Below are 14,648 nucleotides of genomic sequence, written 5' to 3' on the forward strand. Positions count from 1 at the left end.
GGGGGGGGGGGGCGTCAGCCAAGCGATAGACTGGCAATGGTCGACACCGGGATTCCAACCTCTCATGGAACCTCTGGTTGATCTGCACCCCTCGGGTTTGTGTGTTCGGGGCCGCAGCTGGGCTGCAGGAGGAAGCCTCGGATCTTGAGACGATTCATGCGAATCTTGGCAGCTAGGCCGATGAGCTGCCCACGCTGTCTTCCCTTCGAGTCAGCCATCATCACGATGGAGTGTCGGCCATCTTCCGCCGCGTACTTCATGCAGGGAGCAACCTGCTGCTCTTAGATGAGGAGAGGCTCCAAGAGAAACGAGAACACACATCTTGCATGAGCGAGTCAGGACCCCATGCATGCTGGAGGGCTTTTAGCCGCCATGCAGGGTCGATACAAAGAGGATATTGTCGCCGCTCTTCAGCTCATATTCCTCTTCTCCCTCCAGCTCCCAGTCGGCATCGTTGATGAGTACCAGGATACCTGGCCGTCTGTTGGAGTTAGCATCGGTCCGCACACTAGTTGCGATGTAATGCAGGGAAATGGTTGAGCGGATCAAGAAGCGCCGCGGGGAGCCCTTTCCGGCGAGGCTAGACGATAGGCTAGGGTTGATGGATACACACAATGCCATCCATATGATATCAAACAATACCAAGTCAAATCTGTCATACCTGGCCAGCAACTGTACGACTGACCAGATAAGAGGGCTAGGGGAGGGACGAGATGATACATACAGATGGTCCTGTAGAACAAATAGCTCCTTGCGGGTGTCCTTCATGACATGCTCGCAGAGATGATGTATCAAAGACGCAATGGTGGAAGGCTTGCCATCCTGGTCCTTGGCAGGAAGAACGAGGGAGTGGCGGCGCTGGTCCGAGAAGAGCATCTCGAGGCCTCCGCTGCAAATAAGTGCGATGGCATCTGGTTAGCCTCCTCCTGACTCTTCATGCTGGTGAATGAATAGCGGATAGCGGGACGGGGGCAATGGACGGAGGAGATCATCCGCTGGCTAGCAGCAGCAGCAGCATCATCGACGGCGGCGTCAACCGCTCAGGTCCAGCTGAAGGCATGGAAAAGAGAGATGTGACAGCACAGGGGCGTGAGGAGTGAGGGGGGGCTTACGAAAACTCCACGTCCAGGGTCAACTGCCCGGCATCGTCTGCAGCGGCTGAGGCCATGGCGATGGCGATGAGGCGCGATCGAGCGGACGGCGATGGTTTGCGGAGATCGAGAGGCTGGTGGTGGTTGGAGGACTGACGATGGGAAGGCCCTGGCGGCTTGAATCTGATAATGGCGGCAGGCCGATGATAGGCGCCCGGGCGGCCCAAATTGTAGCGACTTAATAAGCGCTGTATCACAAGTGAGGCGGCTGAACGAAGTACAGTACCTGCTGATGTCCTCTGACTTTGGTTGTCGTTGCTTCTATGCCTCCGTGCACACCAAATATTTGCTTAGTATTGCTCTTTCATAGTCAAATTGAAGCTTCAAGGCAATAAGACACCCTATAGTAATATTCTGTGTCCTGTGATTATGGAACAATTGCCGTATACGTGCACTCAATGTACCACCGGGCTTCGCTGTGATACCTCCAGTACCGCCCAAGCGCCAAAAGCCGCTACCAAGGAGAAAAAAAAGTCTGCTAACAACTTCCTGTGCATGTCACACACACACACACACAACCTCGTCACGTGAATCCATCTTCTCTCTTCATGAAGCCCAAGACTATCAACATCAGTCTGAACAAGGATAACGGCAGGAACATTTTGGTGACATGAGCTCACAAGGCGCGGTGGTAGAGCATCTCGCCGCCGGTGCAAATAGGCAGACGGCGGTTGCGGACTGGAGCCGGACGGGGCTGCTGGCTTACGGAACGGACTGCAATATCGCTCTGTGGCGTCCAGCTGTGAGTTATATCAAGTGTTGTTGTGATATTGATGGCTTCATGTAGTACATCTATATTCATATAACGTTTATATATACATACTCCCCTCACATGTCTATGAATCAGCGTGTCTAATATTCTTCCCGGCCTAGGCAAACCCCCCTAGAGGCGTCTACAAACTCCTGAACGGGCACAAGGAAACCGTCAAGGCTGTGTCCTTTCTCCCAGAGCTTGAAAACGACCCCTCGACATACTTCATCAGTGGCTCAGATGATAAGACCATAGCCGTGTGGAAATCCTATGGCGATAGACAGGACTTCAGCCTGCTTCAGACCGCATCCGAACACACTGGACCCGTAAACTGCGTTGCCGCCTTACGAGTTGCTGCTGACCAGCCGAAATGGATTGTTGCAACGGGAGCAGCCGACGCAACCATCAGGATCTGGAGTTTCGAGAATGACCATCTGCATTTGCTTCAGACCATAAACACCGCGCCGAAATACTTCCCTCTGTCACTCTCACTCAGCACTCTCGGCGCCAACAACGACGCTTACATCCTCGCCTCGGCGGGCACGAGGGATGTCGTCCAAGTCCTAACCGCCGAGGCGAGGCCAGACACCCTTCAGTTCAACCTCCAGGCAACTCTCAGCGGCCATGAAGGCTGGCTGAGATCCCTCAGCTTCGCCAGGGAGACCAACAAGCCAGACAGCGATCTGCTTCTTGCGTCCGCCAGCCAGGACAAGTACATCCGGATCTGGAGGGTTCACCAGGGCAAGGAGCTTCCCGCCCTGGCCGCCGAAGGCTCAGACCCATCAAGCGGCGCCTTCATGCCGGGCAAATCCCCCTCCAACAAGGCACACTGGCTCAAGGCTTCCGGAAAGGACTTTTCCGTCACCTTCGAGGCCCTGCTTCTGGGCCACGAGGACTGGATTTACAGCGCAAGGTGGCACTCGCAGGCCGACGGCAAGCTGCAGCTCCTGTCTGCCTCTGCTGACAACTCGTTGGCCATCTGGGAGGCCGACCCCAGCTCCGGTATTTGGGTCAGCATGGTGAGGCTCGGCGAGATTAGCAGAGAAAAAGGCGCAACGACGGCAACCGGGAGCACCGGCGGTTTCTGGACCGGTCTCTGGTCTCCTGATGGAAGTTCAGTGGCCTGCCTCGGTCGAACTGGCAGTTGGCGGAGGTGGGAGTACGATGTCTCGGAAGACATCTGGAGGCCGTGCGTTGCCATCTCTGGCCACACAAAAGCCGTCACTGGCATCTCCTGGTCCAAGGACGGCAGCTTCCTGCTCTCTACGAGCTCAGACCAGACGACTCGTCTTCACATGAAGTGGAAGAGCGCTGGCACATGGCACGAAATGTCCCGCCCTCAGATCCACGGCTACGACCTCAACTGCATCGACACACTCGGCTCCTCTCAGTTTGTCTCTGGCGCCGACGAGAAACTCATGAGAGTCTTTAGCGAGCCCAAGGCTGTGGCCGCCATGCTCAGCCGCCTAGGGGGCATCGAGGGGGCAAACCTCGCCGACATGCCCGACGCCGCCAACATGCCTGTTCTCGGCCTCTCGAACAAGGCCATCGATGCCCTGGACGACGACCAAGAGATCCAGCCAATAGATGACCGCGATCGAGACGCCATCGACCCTGCTTCCATCGTCAAGAAGTCATACTTGGACATTGACCACCCACCGTTTGAAGAAACCCTGTCCCGACACACTCTCTGGCCCGAAACGGAGAAGCTCTACGGACACGGCTACGAAATCTCCTGCCTCGCGACGAGCCACGACGGCAAGCTCATCGCCAGCGCCTGCAAGGCCAGCTCCCTCAACCACGCCGTCATCCGCATCTTCGAGACGGACAAATGGACCGAGCTCAGGCCCCCGCTGGCGGCGCACTCTCTGACGGCCACCCGCCTGCGCTTCTCTTCTGACGACAGGTACCTGCTAAGCGTCGGCCGTGATCGCCAGTGGGCTGTTTTCGAGCGAGGCGTCGACGAGGACGGAGCCGTTCGGTATGGGCTGCTGCAGTCCAACACCAAGGGCCATTCCAGGATGATCCTCGACGCCGCCTGGGCTCCGTCCCCGGTGCCCCTTTTCGCCACGGCAGGTCGAGACAAGCAAGTCAGGATCTGGTCTCTTTCCAAGAAAGATGGCGAGGACTCAAAGGCCCAGTTCGCGCAGGTATCCGCCCTGGCTTCTGATGGCCCCGTCACGGCGGTAGACTTCCTGGCTCAGCCTGTGGGCGACAGGTATATTCTCGCAGTTGGCACCGAGAGCGGCCGGCTGAACCTGTGTGCTGTCTCTTTCGATGGGTCATCCGTTTCGGAACTGCCGACGCATCCAGAGTGAGTTTCCATCCCCGATGAATATGACGTGTTGCCTTTGCTCTGCTTGTTTACGTGTCCAAATGATTCACTAACGATTTGCATAGGCTGTTTCTTCCTAAGTCGGTGCTTCAACTGGCATGGCGACCAGTTAGAGACGAGAGCGAATCCAAGCATGAACTTGCCGTGGCAGGAGAGGATAGCTCACTGAGACTGTACGGCTTTGGGGAAGACTATCTCAAGGGGGAGAGCCAGCCGTAGATGCCGCAATAAAGACTCGGCAACCCATTCAAATCGTGATCCAACTGGACCAGCTCAACCACCGTGTTGCAATGAAAAGACCATCTGACTACTGATCAATTCCTGCTATAGATCTATTATTATATACTAGTAGGTATTATTACGATGTACCATCGTTGTGCCGGCTGTTCCATTAAGCTTCCTCGAAAATGATTATACCCAACGCCCAAGAAGAAGAAAAGCAACAAAAAGCCACAGAAACGGCCCATATCAGCAATAGCTTCTGACTGCCGCCGTTCAACTCGCATGAAACGACCTGTCTTCGCCTTAGTTCGCAGCATCGCTAGCGGCCCGTCTCTCCCCCAATATTCATATCCATAACTTCATATGCGCTCCCGCCTGTTTTTTTGTGATTTGACTTGTTCGTTCGTCTTCGTCTGGTCACCTCACAACTCCCTCACAGCCCCCGCGACGCCCTTCCCCGTCCCCAGCGCGCCGCCAAGGACATCCCTCGCGGACGCAGCGACATCGATCGTCTCACCGTTGATGTAGTACCACGCTCGGCCGGCGAGAATCGAAATGTGGTGCGGAAGGTAGAGGATGATCGCGATGGACGTCAAGCCAAACAGCAAAAAGGCAATCGAATCTAGAAACCATTCGGAATTCCTGTTAGCACACACACACACACACACACACGCTTTCAATGCTTCCGGCCCGGATTTGTCGCGGCGGAACGTTTCGGAAATGGTTCATTCCACACGGGATTTAACGTCCTTTCTCAAAAGGGGGACCGCGGGCCAACGAAGTAGAATGACGAGACCAGAAAAAAAAAAAGAGGAGCAGCGAAGGGAGTGAGAAGGAGGAGGACATACAATACGCAAACTTCTCGATTGGAGAAAACAGATACGTGCCAAAGGTCACGTCAATCTGCAGCATCTTCTTGTCCAGCATGTTCTTCAAACTCCGAGACGCCATTTTTTGCAGAGTTCAGTCTTCCTTCTCAAAGGTGGGTTCGTTTCTCCTCTCTGGGCCTGGTTATATGTCGCAACGGCAATTGCCAACGTGATATGCGTGGTGTCGTAAATCAGAGCGCGAAAAGAGCGTCTTGTTCGAGGAGTGAGGCGACAACGTTCGGTTCGGCTTTCGTGGATCTGAGGGTGAAAAGGAAAGAAAGCGGAAGGCCAATGGAATTGATCCAATTGAAGTCGCTACTACCCAACTCTCAAGGTCCCGGTTTGACGTTACAGCGCCTGTTTATAGCGGTCGCACAGCACACACGCCACGCCGCACCAGCGCGCCAGAGTCACTAACCGTAGTGGTGTCAAGCCTCGGCCAGTCTCGACCACCCGATTATGTAGCTTCCATTGCTTGTTAGACGCAACCATCACGACAAACCTCATAAAACAACAACCCGCATCGCCTCACGAAACACCATGTCCCGCCTCCCACGCTCGTTCCTCAATACCTCCATATACCAAGCTCTCATATCGCCCACCAGAAGCATACCAAAACCCTCCTTCTTCAGCACAACCTCCCCCCTCACAAAGAACCTCCCACCCCGTCCCAAACCCCCACCAGACTCCGAAATCGAAGAATCCTACCTCAAAGGCAGCGGCCCCGGCGGCCAAAAGATTGTACGTACAAGGCCTCCTCTCAACCTGTCTCCCCTGTCCCCGGCAAGCCGGTAAAGCAGGACCCGTCTCCTTTTCATGGTTTCTAAACAGCGAGTCGCAAACGACGAACCTCATGGTGTCCGCAGAACAAAACAAACTCCGCCGTCCAGCTAAAGCACATCCCAACCGGCATCGTCGTCAAGTCCCAGGCCACCCGGTCCCGCAGCCAGAACCGCAAGCTCGCCCGCGAGATCCTCGCCCAGCGCATCGACGAGCTCACAAACGGCGATCAGAGCCGCTCCGCCATCGTTGGGTCCGTCAAGAAGAAGAGGGCCGACAGCGCGGCCAAGAAGAGCCGCCGAAAGTACAGGCTGCTAGAAGAGGAGAAGGCGGCGGCGGCAGCGGCCGGTGCAGACGCAGAAGCAAGGGGAGCAGAAGCCGAAGCATCAGAAGCCGAAGCCGAACCCCCCGCCGCAGAAAACAGCACGAGAGACATCCCCGAACAGAGCAGCGACACAAGACAAGGCACGGGTAGCCATACCCGCGATGCGGCGGCTGGCGGCAATAATAAGTCCGGGCAAGGGTACCATGGATCCTCGTAGCATTCAATTGTCGTACAAGCCCTGATACTGGTTGGTATAAAGACAAAAAAACGATACCTCACCCTTCACGTACATACTTAGCTGGGTCTCTACGACATGATACGGTGCATGTACTCTTCTACGATTACCCTTGGAGAGCAAAACATCATCACAATGTTCCTTTCAGAATGTCTAAGACCGGAAAGCGAATAAATATTTGTATCAACCTAAGCTTCTAGCCCCTAGACTCGCGTTGCGCATCCAGCCCAGCTGCCATACACGAGCCGTTGTATCCTCATCGGAGAAAAGCCAACGCCCACCCCCTTGACCCTGTCAAAAACTTTTCGTAAATATAAGACTCGATCGCAACACGTGCGAAGCCACGGAGGCACTGCATGATTCGCCGCCTCCATGAGCTTGGCACAAGCGGTTGGCGAAGGATGTAAGGTATTGTCTTTGACCTCGCGTAGCTTCTGGACAACCCCTAGTTAGCTTCTCGTTCTTTTCTTTCAAGTCGTTGTCTCTGGAATCTCACCTTAGAAGCACTTGCGGTGGACGATGGAGGGACCGCTCTCGTCGTACTCCTGCTTGGAGATCCACATCTGCTGGAAGGTGGACAGGGAGGCCAGAATGGAACCACCAATCCAGACAGAGTACTTTCGCTCGGGAGGAGCAATGATCTTGACCTTCATGGTAGAAGGAGCAAGAGCAGTGATCTCCTTCTGCATACGGTCGGAGAGACCGGGGTACATGGTGGTACCACCAGACTAAATGGGAGAATGCAATTAGCGTCACGATCCAGAACCTATGGTGTTGGGACAAGAACTTACCATGACAATGTTGCCGTAGAGGTCCTTTCGGACGTCGACGTCGCACTTCATGATGGAGTTGAAAGTGGTAACGTGGATACCACCGCTCTCAAGACCCAGGACGGAAGGCTGGAACAGAGCCTCAGGAGCACGGAATCGCTCGTTGCCAATGGTGATGACCTGGCCGTCGGGAAGCTCGTAGGACTTCTCCAAGCTGGAGCTCTGGGCGGCGGTCTGGATCTCCTGCTCGAAGTCGAGGGCGACGTAGCAGAGCTTCTCCTTGATGTCACGGACGATTTCTCGCTCGGCAGTGGTGGAGAAGGTGTAACCACGCTCAGCCAGGATCTTCATCAGGTAGTCGGTAAGATCACGACCAGCCATGTCAACACGAGCAATGGCGTGAGGAAGAGCGAAACCCTCGTAGATGGGGACAACGTGGGTGACACCGTCACCGGAGTCGAGCACGATACCGGTGGTACGACCGGAAGCGTACAGGGACAGAACGGCCTGGATGGAGACATAGAAGGCGGGAGCGTTGAATGTCTCGAAGACGATCTGGGTCATCTTCTCACGGTTGGACTTGGGGTTGATGGGGGCCTCGGTGAGCAGGACGGGGTGCTCCTCGGGGGCAACACGCAGCTCATTGTAGAAGGTGTGGTGCCAGATCTTCTCCATGTCGTCCCAGTTGGTGACGACACCGTGCTCAATGGGGTATCTCAGCGTCAAGATACCACGCTTGGACTGAGCCTCGTCACCGACGTAGGAGTCCTTCTGACCCATACCGATCATGATACTATGGCGAATTGGTCAGATCCAGCCCTCCCCAGAATGCGGCCGAAAATGGCATGGCCGGCACGCGAGTCTCTGGATTTAGGAAACTTACCCATGGTGACGGGGTCTGCCGACAATGGAGGCTGATGGCGTCGTTAGCAAAATCCGTAACTGAGAGCGAAACGTGCGGTGGCGGCGCAAAAACGCCCAAGACACCCAAAGCGTATAGCTGTTGCGTGGTAAGGGGAGCAGAAGTGGGGTACTTACGGAAAACAGCTCGGGGAGCGTCATCACCGGCGAAACCGGCCTTGCACATACCAGAGCTGCACTGGTGTCAGCTATTGGGATTCAGGAAATATCAAAAAGAGCGCGGCGTAGTGGAGGCGAGGATGCAAACGTGTCCCTTTGCTCCCGCGTGGCGTGGCGGCACCGGGCGATGCCTCCTTGCCCGCAGAGCCAAAGGTCGACAAAGAGGAGAGTATCATGTCGGTGAGACAATGGCGGGGGAGATGGGAAACCTTACCCATTGTCGATGACGAGGGCAGCAACTTCTTCTGTAGAGCATCAAGAGCGTATGTCAGCCAAGTTCTGTCGTCCGTCAAAGGCATCTTCGCGATGCCTCGTTCCAATGGCCTCGGCACCCAGGGGGGCTGGACGCGGTGCTTTCGAGGTGGCGGCAGGTGCACGTACCCTCCATTGTGACTGATTAAAATGTATGAAGCTGATGAAAGACTTGAAGAGGGCGAAGATAGACGAAGAAGAAGCTCGCGCGATCCCAGGATCTCGAGGGTTTTGGCTGGAAAGGGAGATAAAAAAGAGGTTGAAGTGAGGAAATATTAAGGTGACACGCAGTCGAAAGCTGGCGATTGGGGGGTGGGTGCTGTTGAAGAAGTAGAAAGAGTGGAGGGGGAGGAAAGGAGGGAAGTAAGTAACTCCGCTGCCACGATGGGCACACAGTTGTGGGCGGGACAATTGCCTGGTGGAGCAGCCTGCTGGTGTGTGGGAGGCGGCGAACCAGGGCGAGACCGCCTTGGTTGATTGGGGGGGTGCTTCGCTCGCGGTACCGTGGCGTACTCCACGCCCGGCTCGAGGTACCGCCGCCGCACCGCTGCCTGTGCGAGGAACCTTGCCTGGGCCTCGGAGTACCGGGCACGGCCGCGCAGCAGGGGATGGCAGCGCTGCCTGCCGCTTTTAGTGATTGGCTCATGGCGGTGGCTGTGGCTGGGGCTATCTGAGCAAGCAAGCACCAGCGCGAGTACAGGTACACGCAGAGCCACCACGAGACGGGGCGTCGGCGAGGTACCCTCTACGCGTGCGAGTATTCCTCACGACTTCTCCATCTCGACCTCCTTTAGGTCTCCTTTAGGTCTCTCCTTAGGTCGCTACAGTAAGGTATCAAGGAATCGGCCAGTGGGGAGGGGGAGGGGCTGCACCGCCAGATCAACGCCATCGTCACCTTGCCCCCAGCTGTGGTCGGGAGCTGCAACTTGCTCCATTGCCTGTACATAAGCCCATCCACCGCCAGTTTGGAAGCAACTTCTAAGCTGGAGAGGATAAAGGCCGCCCGATCGCTCGTGCCCAGCACAGGACTGACGTTGTGTGCGCACTGATGATACTGGGTCGGGCTAGTCGAGGCAGCGAGATAAGATTCCTTTCTTACTCCTGTCTCCAGATTTTGCTGGGTTTGCTTCGTACGCGTCCCGATGCGTAATACGCACGCCACCAAGGCTGAGGCTCACAGAGCCAAATCTCGATGCCTTATTTCGGGGTCTACTACGGAGTAGTGTGAGACAAATGTTACCTGAAGGAGCATGTAATTGCCCGGCTGCCTTGGTTCTGCAGAGGGAATGAAGGAGAATGGTGGTCCGAGGGGCACTTTTGTGAGGCTCTCCCGAGTTGACGGATCCCCCTTCTTCTGTTGTTGATGACAGCCCGAGAAAAAGGGGGTCCAATGTGTGGCTGGTACGCTGTACATGTCGAGAGACTGTGGACTTTCCCTTGTTACCTCTACTAGTAGTACTTTGCTGCTGATTGCCGGCCATTTTGTGATTGCTGCCAGGAGGCAACATACGAATTCTCCCTGTTGGTAGCATGTCGAGGGGCTCTATGATGCTTTCCGGGCCCTCTCCTGACGGCTCTCAATCTCTCATGTACCCCGTGCTCGGAACATTATGGGGAACAGCTAACAGGGTCTCGTTATGAGACCACACAGCTTTGATTCATCTTACGTTAGGCAGAGAGATTATCTCAATCCATCTCGATCTCTCTATTCGCATGCATGAGGTCGCAACCTCGAGAGGCAGCAGCTTTCGAGCCTTGGCTTTAGGCATCTCGCATTCCAAATCCCCAGATTGAAGCCGCTCAACTGCGTAATCGATCCAGAGGTGCCGGCGCGGATAGTAAGCAGCAACCCGCCGAAGCAGCTGGTGACGGTCTTTAGCCCCCTTTTCTTCCATCAAATTTCCCCAGTCAAGCTCAATTTTTGGCCACGCCAACACGTCGCTGTGCAGGAAGCGGAGGAGGGGGACACGACAACCTCAGGCCGCGCCCGACTCGGCTAGCGCCAGTGCCGCCCTAAGCGATCCGGCACCTTCTGGGGGACGCCGAGCCTCGTATCTTCCTTCCAAGTGTCACGTGAGCTTTGTGGATAAGTCATCGCTGTGTGGCTTTACACCTTGTAGGGTATCAGACAGCGACAGCCGTTAGTTTCATCAAAGGCATGCAAATGGCTCCTTAGTTTGAGGACCGGTTCAAGGTCTTTCGGGAGATCTAGAGCTGCATGGTGCGGAAGTCTGCATACGGCTGGTCTGACTGGACATGAAGGCAACATGCGAGGAAAAGCAGCGGCACCGCTGAGACAGTCTCGGCTGCTCAGCCCATCAGCATATTGCGTGGTTTCACCATGTAAGCTGTAGCATCACGCGTGATTCGTGTAATCAAGTGAAGATGCGCAGCGATACACTCAGCCTTGTAATCTGTGAGATTACAACGTTTCAAGCTTAGGCATTCATTCCTTACTGTATTCTTCTGCCTGCTGTGTGTAACGGATCTCGACGGTTATACAAATGAAAGCCCCTGATGTCAGCCGAAACAAGGGTTGACACTACGTCACTCGTCAGGTTCCATACATGCAACCGGGGAGCTGGATACTGCCACTCGATATGGTACGTAAAAGCATACGTATAGAGTCCAAGCATCCCATGACATTATCAGACAAATCTGTAGCCGAGCAAGCTGAGTTCCAATGACAGCAACAGCTCCAGAACGTATCAGAATGAATCAGACGAAGAAAAGAGAACAAAGAACAACGAGCAAAACCACACCATCTGTCTTGTGAGATGAACAAGTGGGGTAGCTTCTTGAGCCTCAGAGGTAGGGGTAGACGCCAGCTGTTGTTATGGAGTAACGGCCTCACTTCTGGAACACAGAAAGAAGCCCGGATGCTTGAAAGAACAATTTCCAGTCATTTCCCGTTCTCAATCCCCGGAGATTTGCCTCGCAGAAACTTTAATTAGCTGGTGAAGCTGATAATCAAGCTCTGGCCTTTGCCCTGGACAAGCTCCTTGTAAGGCTAAGGCTGCAAAAAGCAATTGAACCTTACAGGCATCACTCTCCGCTACTCCTCTTACGGACTAGGGCCTTCTTGAAGTTTCCAGAAACTTGCATTCACCATAAGCGAAAATCTGAAGTTTGTTGAAGAGCTCTAGCATCGAAGAGCAACAAAAAGAAAAGCGACTGCTCCCTGTCTGGTCATTTTCTTCAATATCTTCACAACTAGATCTAATCACAAGCATTCTCGCTAGAAAAGAAAGATCTACAATCAAATATCACAACCATCATGGGTGACAAACGACTCAACGACCTCCTGCGATGGAGCATCGAGCACATGGAGAACGACTCGCCTGCAAACCACCCCTCCAACGAATCCCAGCCGCCACCCACGACCAACCTGACCCCGGAGCTCATGGAGGCCCTCATGGGCGGCCCCTCCGATGCCGAGCTGATGAAGGCCGCCATGGAGATCATCAACGACCCCGAGGTCAGCCTGGAGAACAAGCTCATCGCCTTTGACAACTTCGAGCAGCTCATCGAGAACCTCGACAACGCCAACAACATTGCCAACCTCGACCTCTGGACGCCGCTGCTCGACCAGCTGCGACACGAGGAGAGCGACATGCGCAAGATGGCCGCCTGGTGCGTCGGCACGGCCGTCCAGAATAACGCCCGCACGCAGGAGCGCCTGCTGGCCATGGGCGGCCTGCCCTCGCTGGTCGAAATGGCGCTCAGGGAGGAGGAGCCTGAAGATGTGCGGCGCAAGGCCATTTATGCGCTGAGCTCTGCCGTCAGGAATTACCAGCCTTCTATGGATGCCTGCACGGACGAGCTGAACAAGCGGGGGTTTTCTGCTGCGTCCAAAGTCGACGCTGCCGATATGGATGCTGTTGATACCGTTATTCACGGGCTCAGAGAAAACGTCAAGAATACCGCACCTGCGACTTCGGCATAAAGGGTAGCTATCTATAAGACAATATATATGCGGAAAAGGGACATTGGGCGGAGTTTGGGCGTTTGGCAGGCTTGGATGATTCAAACGATACGGTCTCGCATGCAGAGCTGTCATGCAATACCAGGCATAATATCTAAAAGTCATGGTCTTTTTTATATTTGACAATACACAATACACATGTTGTATACTTTATTTTTTTTTTATTCCTCCCACATCCTTTCCAGGGCATGACATCGACGCCATGTTCATCAATGCGTGACCTTGCCGTAGAATGGGAACCCCAGTGCTTCCATGAGCAGTCTGCCTTGTCTATCCGATGTCGCAGAGGTGTGAATGAAGATATCGCAACCAGGCATCAGCTTAGGAGGATACATCTATTGCCAAGGTATTAGCGTACGCTCACAACGGGGCTAATTCCGTCTGCACTATACTCACATCGTAGTTGAACTCGATCTCGGGGAAATAAGCCATCCAGGCGGGCTGCATGCCGAATGCAATGTTGCCCGCGCTGTCGCCGCTGGAAGCCTTGATGCCCGGCCAGTCCTTGATCTTGGGCAGAACCAAGGTCACCAGCTTGTCGACAAAGTCATAGGCCGCACCGCCGCGCAGGGTCGTCTTGGCACCGGCCTTGGATCCCTTGCGGACACCCCAGTGGATGACGTTGTGCTTCACAGTTGTCACCTCGGGGAACTGGCCGCTGATGGCTTGGACCACGGCTCGGGCGACGTGGAGATACTCCTTGTTGTCGGCAGCGAGAGGAGCGTATGAGTTGATGGTGACGGCCTCGATCTCGGGGATGTTGTTCCAAGTAATGTCCCGCTCTATTATTCCGAGTCTCGAGGAGCCTCCGCCTCTTGGCCCTCTGCTGGGTCGGTTCTTGTGGTATGGTGAGGATCCGTCCCACTGGCGCAGCAGTCCCTTTTGCGATTCGGGTGGTGTAGTTCCGGGAGGGATGTGTTTGTATGTGAGGGTCATGAGGTCGGGCGCAATGGTGCTATCGTACGTGTGCTTCAACCGAGGGAAGCTGAATGGCCCAGGAACGAAATCGCGAGCCGTCGGGTCGGATGAAGGCGGCGCCTGGATGGGATGCAGAGGACCTCGATTATACTTGGGGGGGTGGTATTGGTATCTGGGGATCGTGTTAGCGATGCCTCTCCAACTCGAGCCTTTGGCGGCAGGACGCACCGGTTGCCGGGCAGCCTTCTCTCTTTATGGTCCTGGCTGCGTGCCTCCTCAAAAGCTTTGACAATGTTCTGGTCGGGCTGCGGCGCCGAGAACGAGGATGTCGATTCGATGTCGGCAATGCCATCGTCCTTGACAGTGGCATTGTGCGCCGGTCTGGTAGAAGCAAATCCTCTGGCGCATAGCGGAGCAGACTGATGCGTGGAAAGCCTTTGCCTCAAGGCTCGTGCTAGGCGAGCACCTTCTCGGGAGACCGCCATCTTCGGGCTTGAGCAGAGGCCGCAATGCTTCGTCCGAGGTTGAAGTTCTCTCTTCACAGCCCACCATCCGCTATCTCGAGGCAATGGGATTTTTCCAATCGCTAGCTGCCGGGGCACTAGCCACAGACTAGTCCGACCAACCGCTGCGCCACATGATGGCCATTTGTGAGGTATCAGAACAGATGTGGCGGTGCAATATCTCTCTGTCTGTCAGCATCAGAGTCAATCATCACCAGAACAGCAGTGGATCATTGTACTGCCGTAGGTCACTGCAATGATCTGCATCAGAATATGGCTTCAGACCGAAGTAGCATGCGCTCTGATGATCTGATTCGAAAATGCTATTTACGGTGGCTCGTGAGGCTAGCCTTCTCAGCCGCCTTACTCGAACACCTTCTGCGCAAAAATATTTTCTTGTTTCTGACCAACAGATGGATTCATCATGTCACGCCATTAGAGATGAAAACTGCTGACATTTTGCATCCGCTGG

General features: G+C 54.9%; 8 protein-coding genes across 8 annotated transcripts; 3 read left to right on the top strand and 5 right to left on the bottom strand.

Moving 5' to 3' along the window:
- Positions 1-62: 62 nt before the first annotated feature.
- CCMA1212_005874 (uncharacterized protein) lies at positions 63-260 on the bottom strand (the record flags this gene model as incomplete). Its single annotated transcript, XM_073703119.1, has 1 exon — positions 63-260. The coding sequence occupies one exon, from the start codon at positions 258-260 to the stop codon at positions 63-65; it is 198 nt and encodes a 65-aa protein (XP_073558505.1).
- A 103-nt stretch (positions 261-363) lies between these two features.
- On the bottom strand, positions 364-1,168 carry CCMA1212_005875 (Ubiquitin-related modifier 1; the record flags this gene model as incomplete). The annotated part of the gene is made up of 3 exons (XM_073703120.1): positions 364-481; positions 725-889; positions 1,113-1,168. The coding sequence occupies 3 exons, from the start codon at positions 1,166-1,168 to the stop codon at positions 364-366; spliced, it is 339 nt and encodes a 112-aa protein (XP_073558470.1).
- A 593-nt stretch (positions 1,169-1,761) lies between these two features.
- Positions 1,762-4,456, top strand: CCMA1212_005876 (Elongator complex protein 2; the record flags this gene model as incomplete). The annotated part of the gene is made up of 3 exons (XM_073703121.1): positions 1,762-1,893; positions 2,025-4,216; positions 4,303-4,456. 3 exons carry the CDS (start codon positions 1,762-1,764, stop codon positions 4,454-4,456), a joined length of 2,478 nt encoding a protein of 825 aa, XP_073558503.1.
- A 425-nt stretch (positions 4,457-4,881) lies between these two features.
- On the bottom strand, positions 4,882-5,410 carry CCMA1212_005877 (uncharacterized protein; the record flags this gene model as incomplete). The annotated part of the gene is made up of 2 exons (XM_073703122.1): positions 4,882-5,081; positions 5,308-5,410. The coding sequence occupies 2 exons, from the start codon at positions 5,408-5,410 to the stop codon at positions 4,882-4,884; spliced, it is 303 nt and encodes a 100-aa protein (XP_073558504.1).
- A 458-nt stretch (positions 5,411-5,868) lies between these two features.
- Positions 5,869-6,650, top strand: CCMA1212_005878 (uncharacterized protein; the record flags this gene model as incomplete). The annotated part of the gene is made up of 2 exons (XM_073703123.1): positions 5,869-6,069; positions 6,195-6,650. 2 exons carry the CDS (start codon positions 5,869-5,871, stop codon positions 6,648-6,650), a joined length of 657 nt encoding a protein of 218 aa, XP_073558511.1.
- Positions 6,651-7,165: 515 nt separating this feature from the next.
- On the bottom strand, positions 7,166-8,906 carry CCMA1212_005879 (actin; the record flags this gene model as incomplete). Its single annotated transcript, XM_073703124.1, has 6 exons — positions 7,166-7,396; positions 7,460-8,231; positions 8,322-8,352; positions 8,477-8,532; positions 8,733-8,763; positions 8,900-8,906. 6 exons carry the CDS (start codon positions 8,904-8,906, stop codon positions 7,166-7,168), a joined length of 1,128 nt encoding a protein of 375 aa, XP_073558512.1.
- Positions 8,907-12,047: 3,141 nt separating this feature from the next.
- CCMA1212_005880 (Hsp70 nucleotide exchange factor FES1) lies at positions 12,048-12,716 on the top strand (the record flags this gene model as incomplete). Its single annotated transcript, XM_073703125.1, has 1 exon — positions 12,048-12,716. The coding sequence occupies one exon, from the start codon at positions 12,048-12,050 to the stop codon at positions 12,714-12,716; it is 669 nt and encodes a 222-aa protein (XP_073558319.1).
- Positions 12,717-12,964: 248 nt separating this feature from the next.
- CCMA1212_005881 (54S ribosomal protein L7) lies at positions 12,965-14,158 on the bottom strand (the record flags this gene model as incomplete). Its single annotated transcript, XM_073703126.1, has 3 exons — positions 12,965-13,090; positions 13,152-13,845; positions 13,902-14,158. 3 exons carry the CDS (start codon positions 14,156-14,158, stop codon positions 12,965-12,967), a joined length of 1,077 nt encoding a protein of 358 aa, XP_073558318.1.
- Positions 14,159-14,648: the final 490 nt, after the last annotated feature.

The sequence above is a fragment of the Trichoderma ghanense genome (genome assembly GCF_004382785.1).
Source record: "Trichoderma ghanense strain CCMA-1212 chromosome Unknown scaffold_6, whole genome shotgun sequence".
Classification (NCBI taxonomy): Eukaryota; Fungi; Ascomycota; class Sordariomycetes; order Hypocreales; family Hypocreaceae; genus Trichoderma; species Trichoderma ghanense.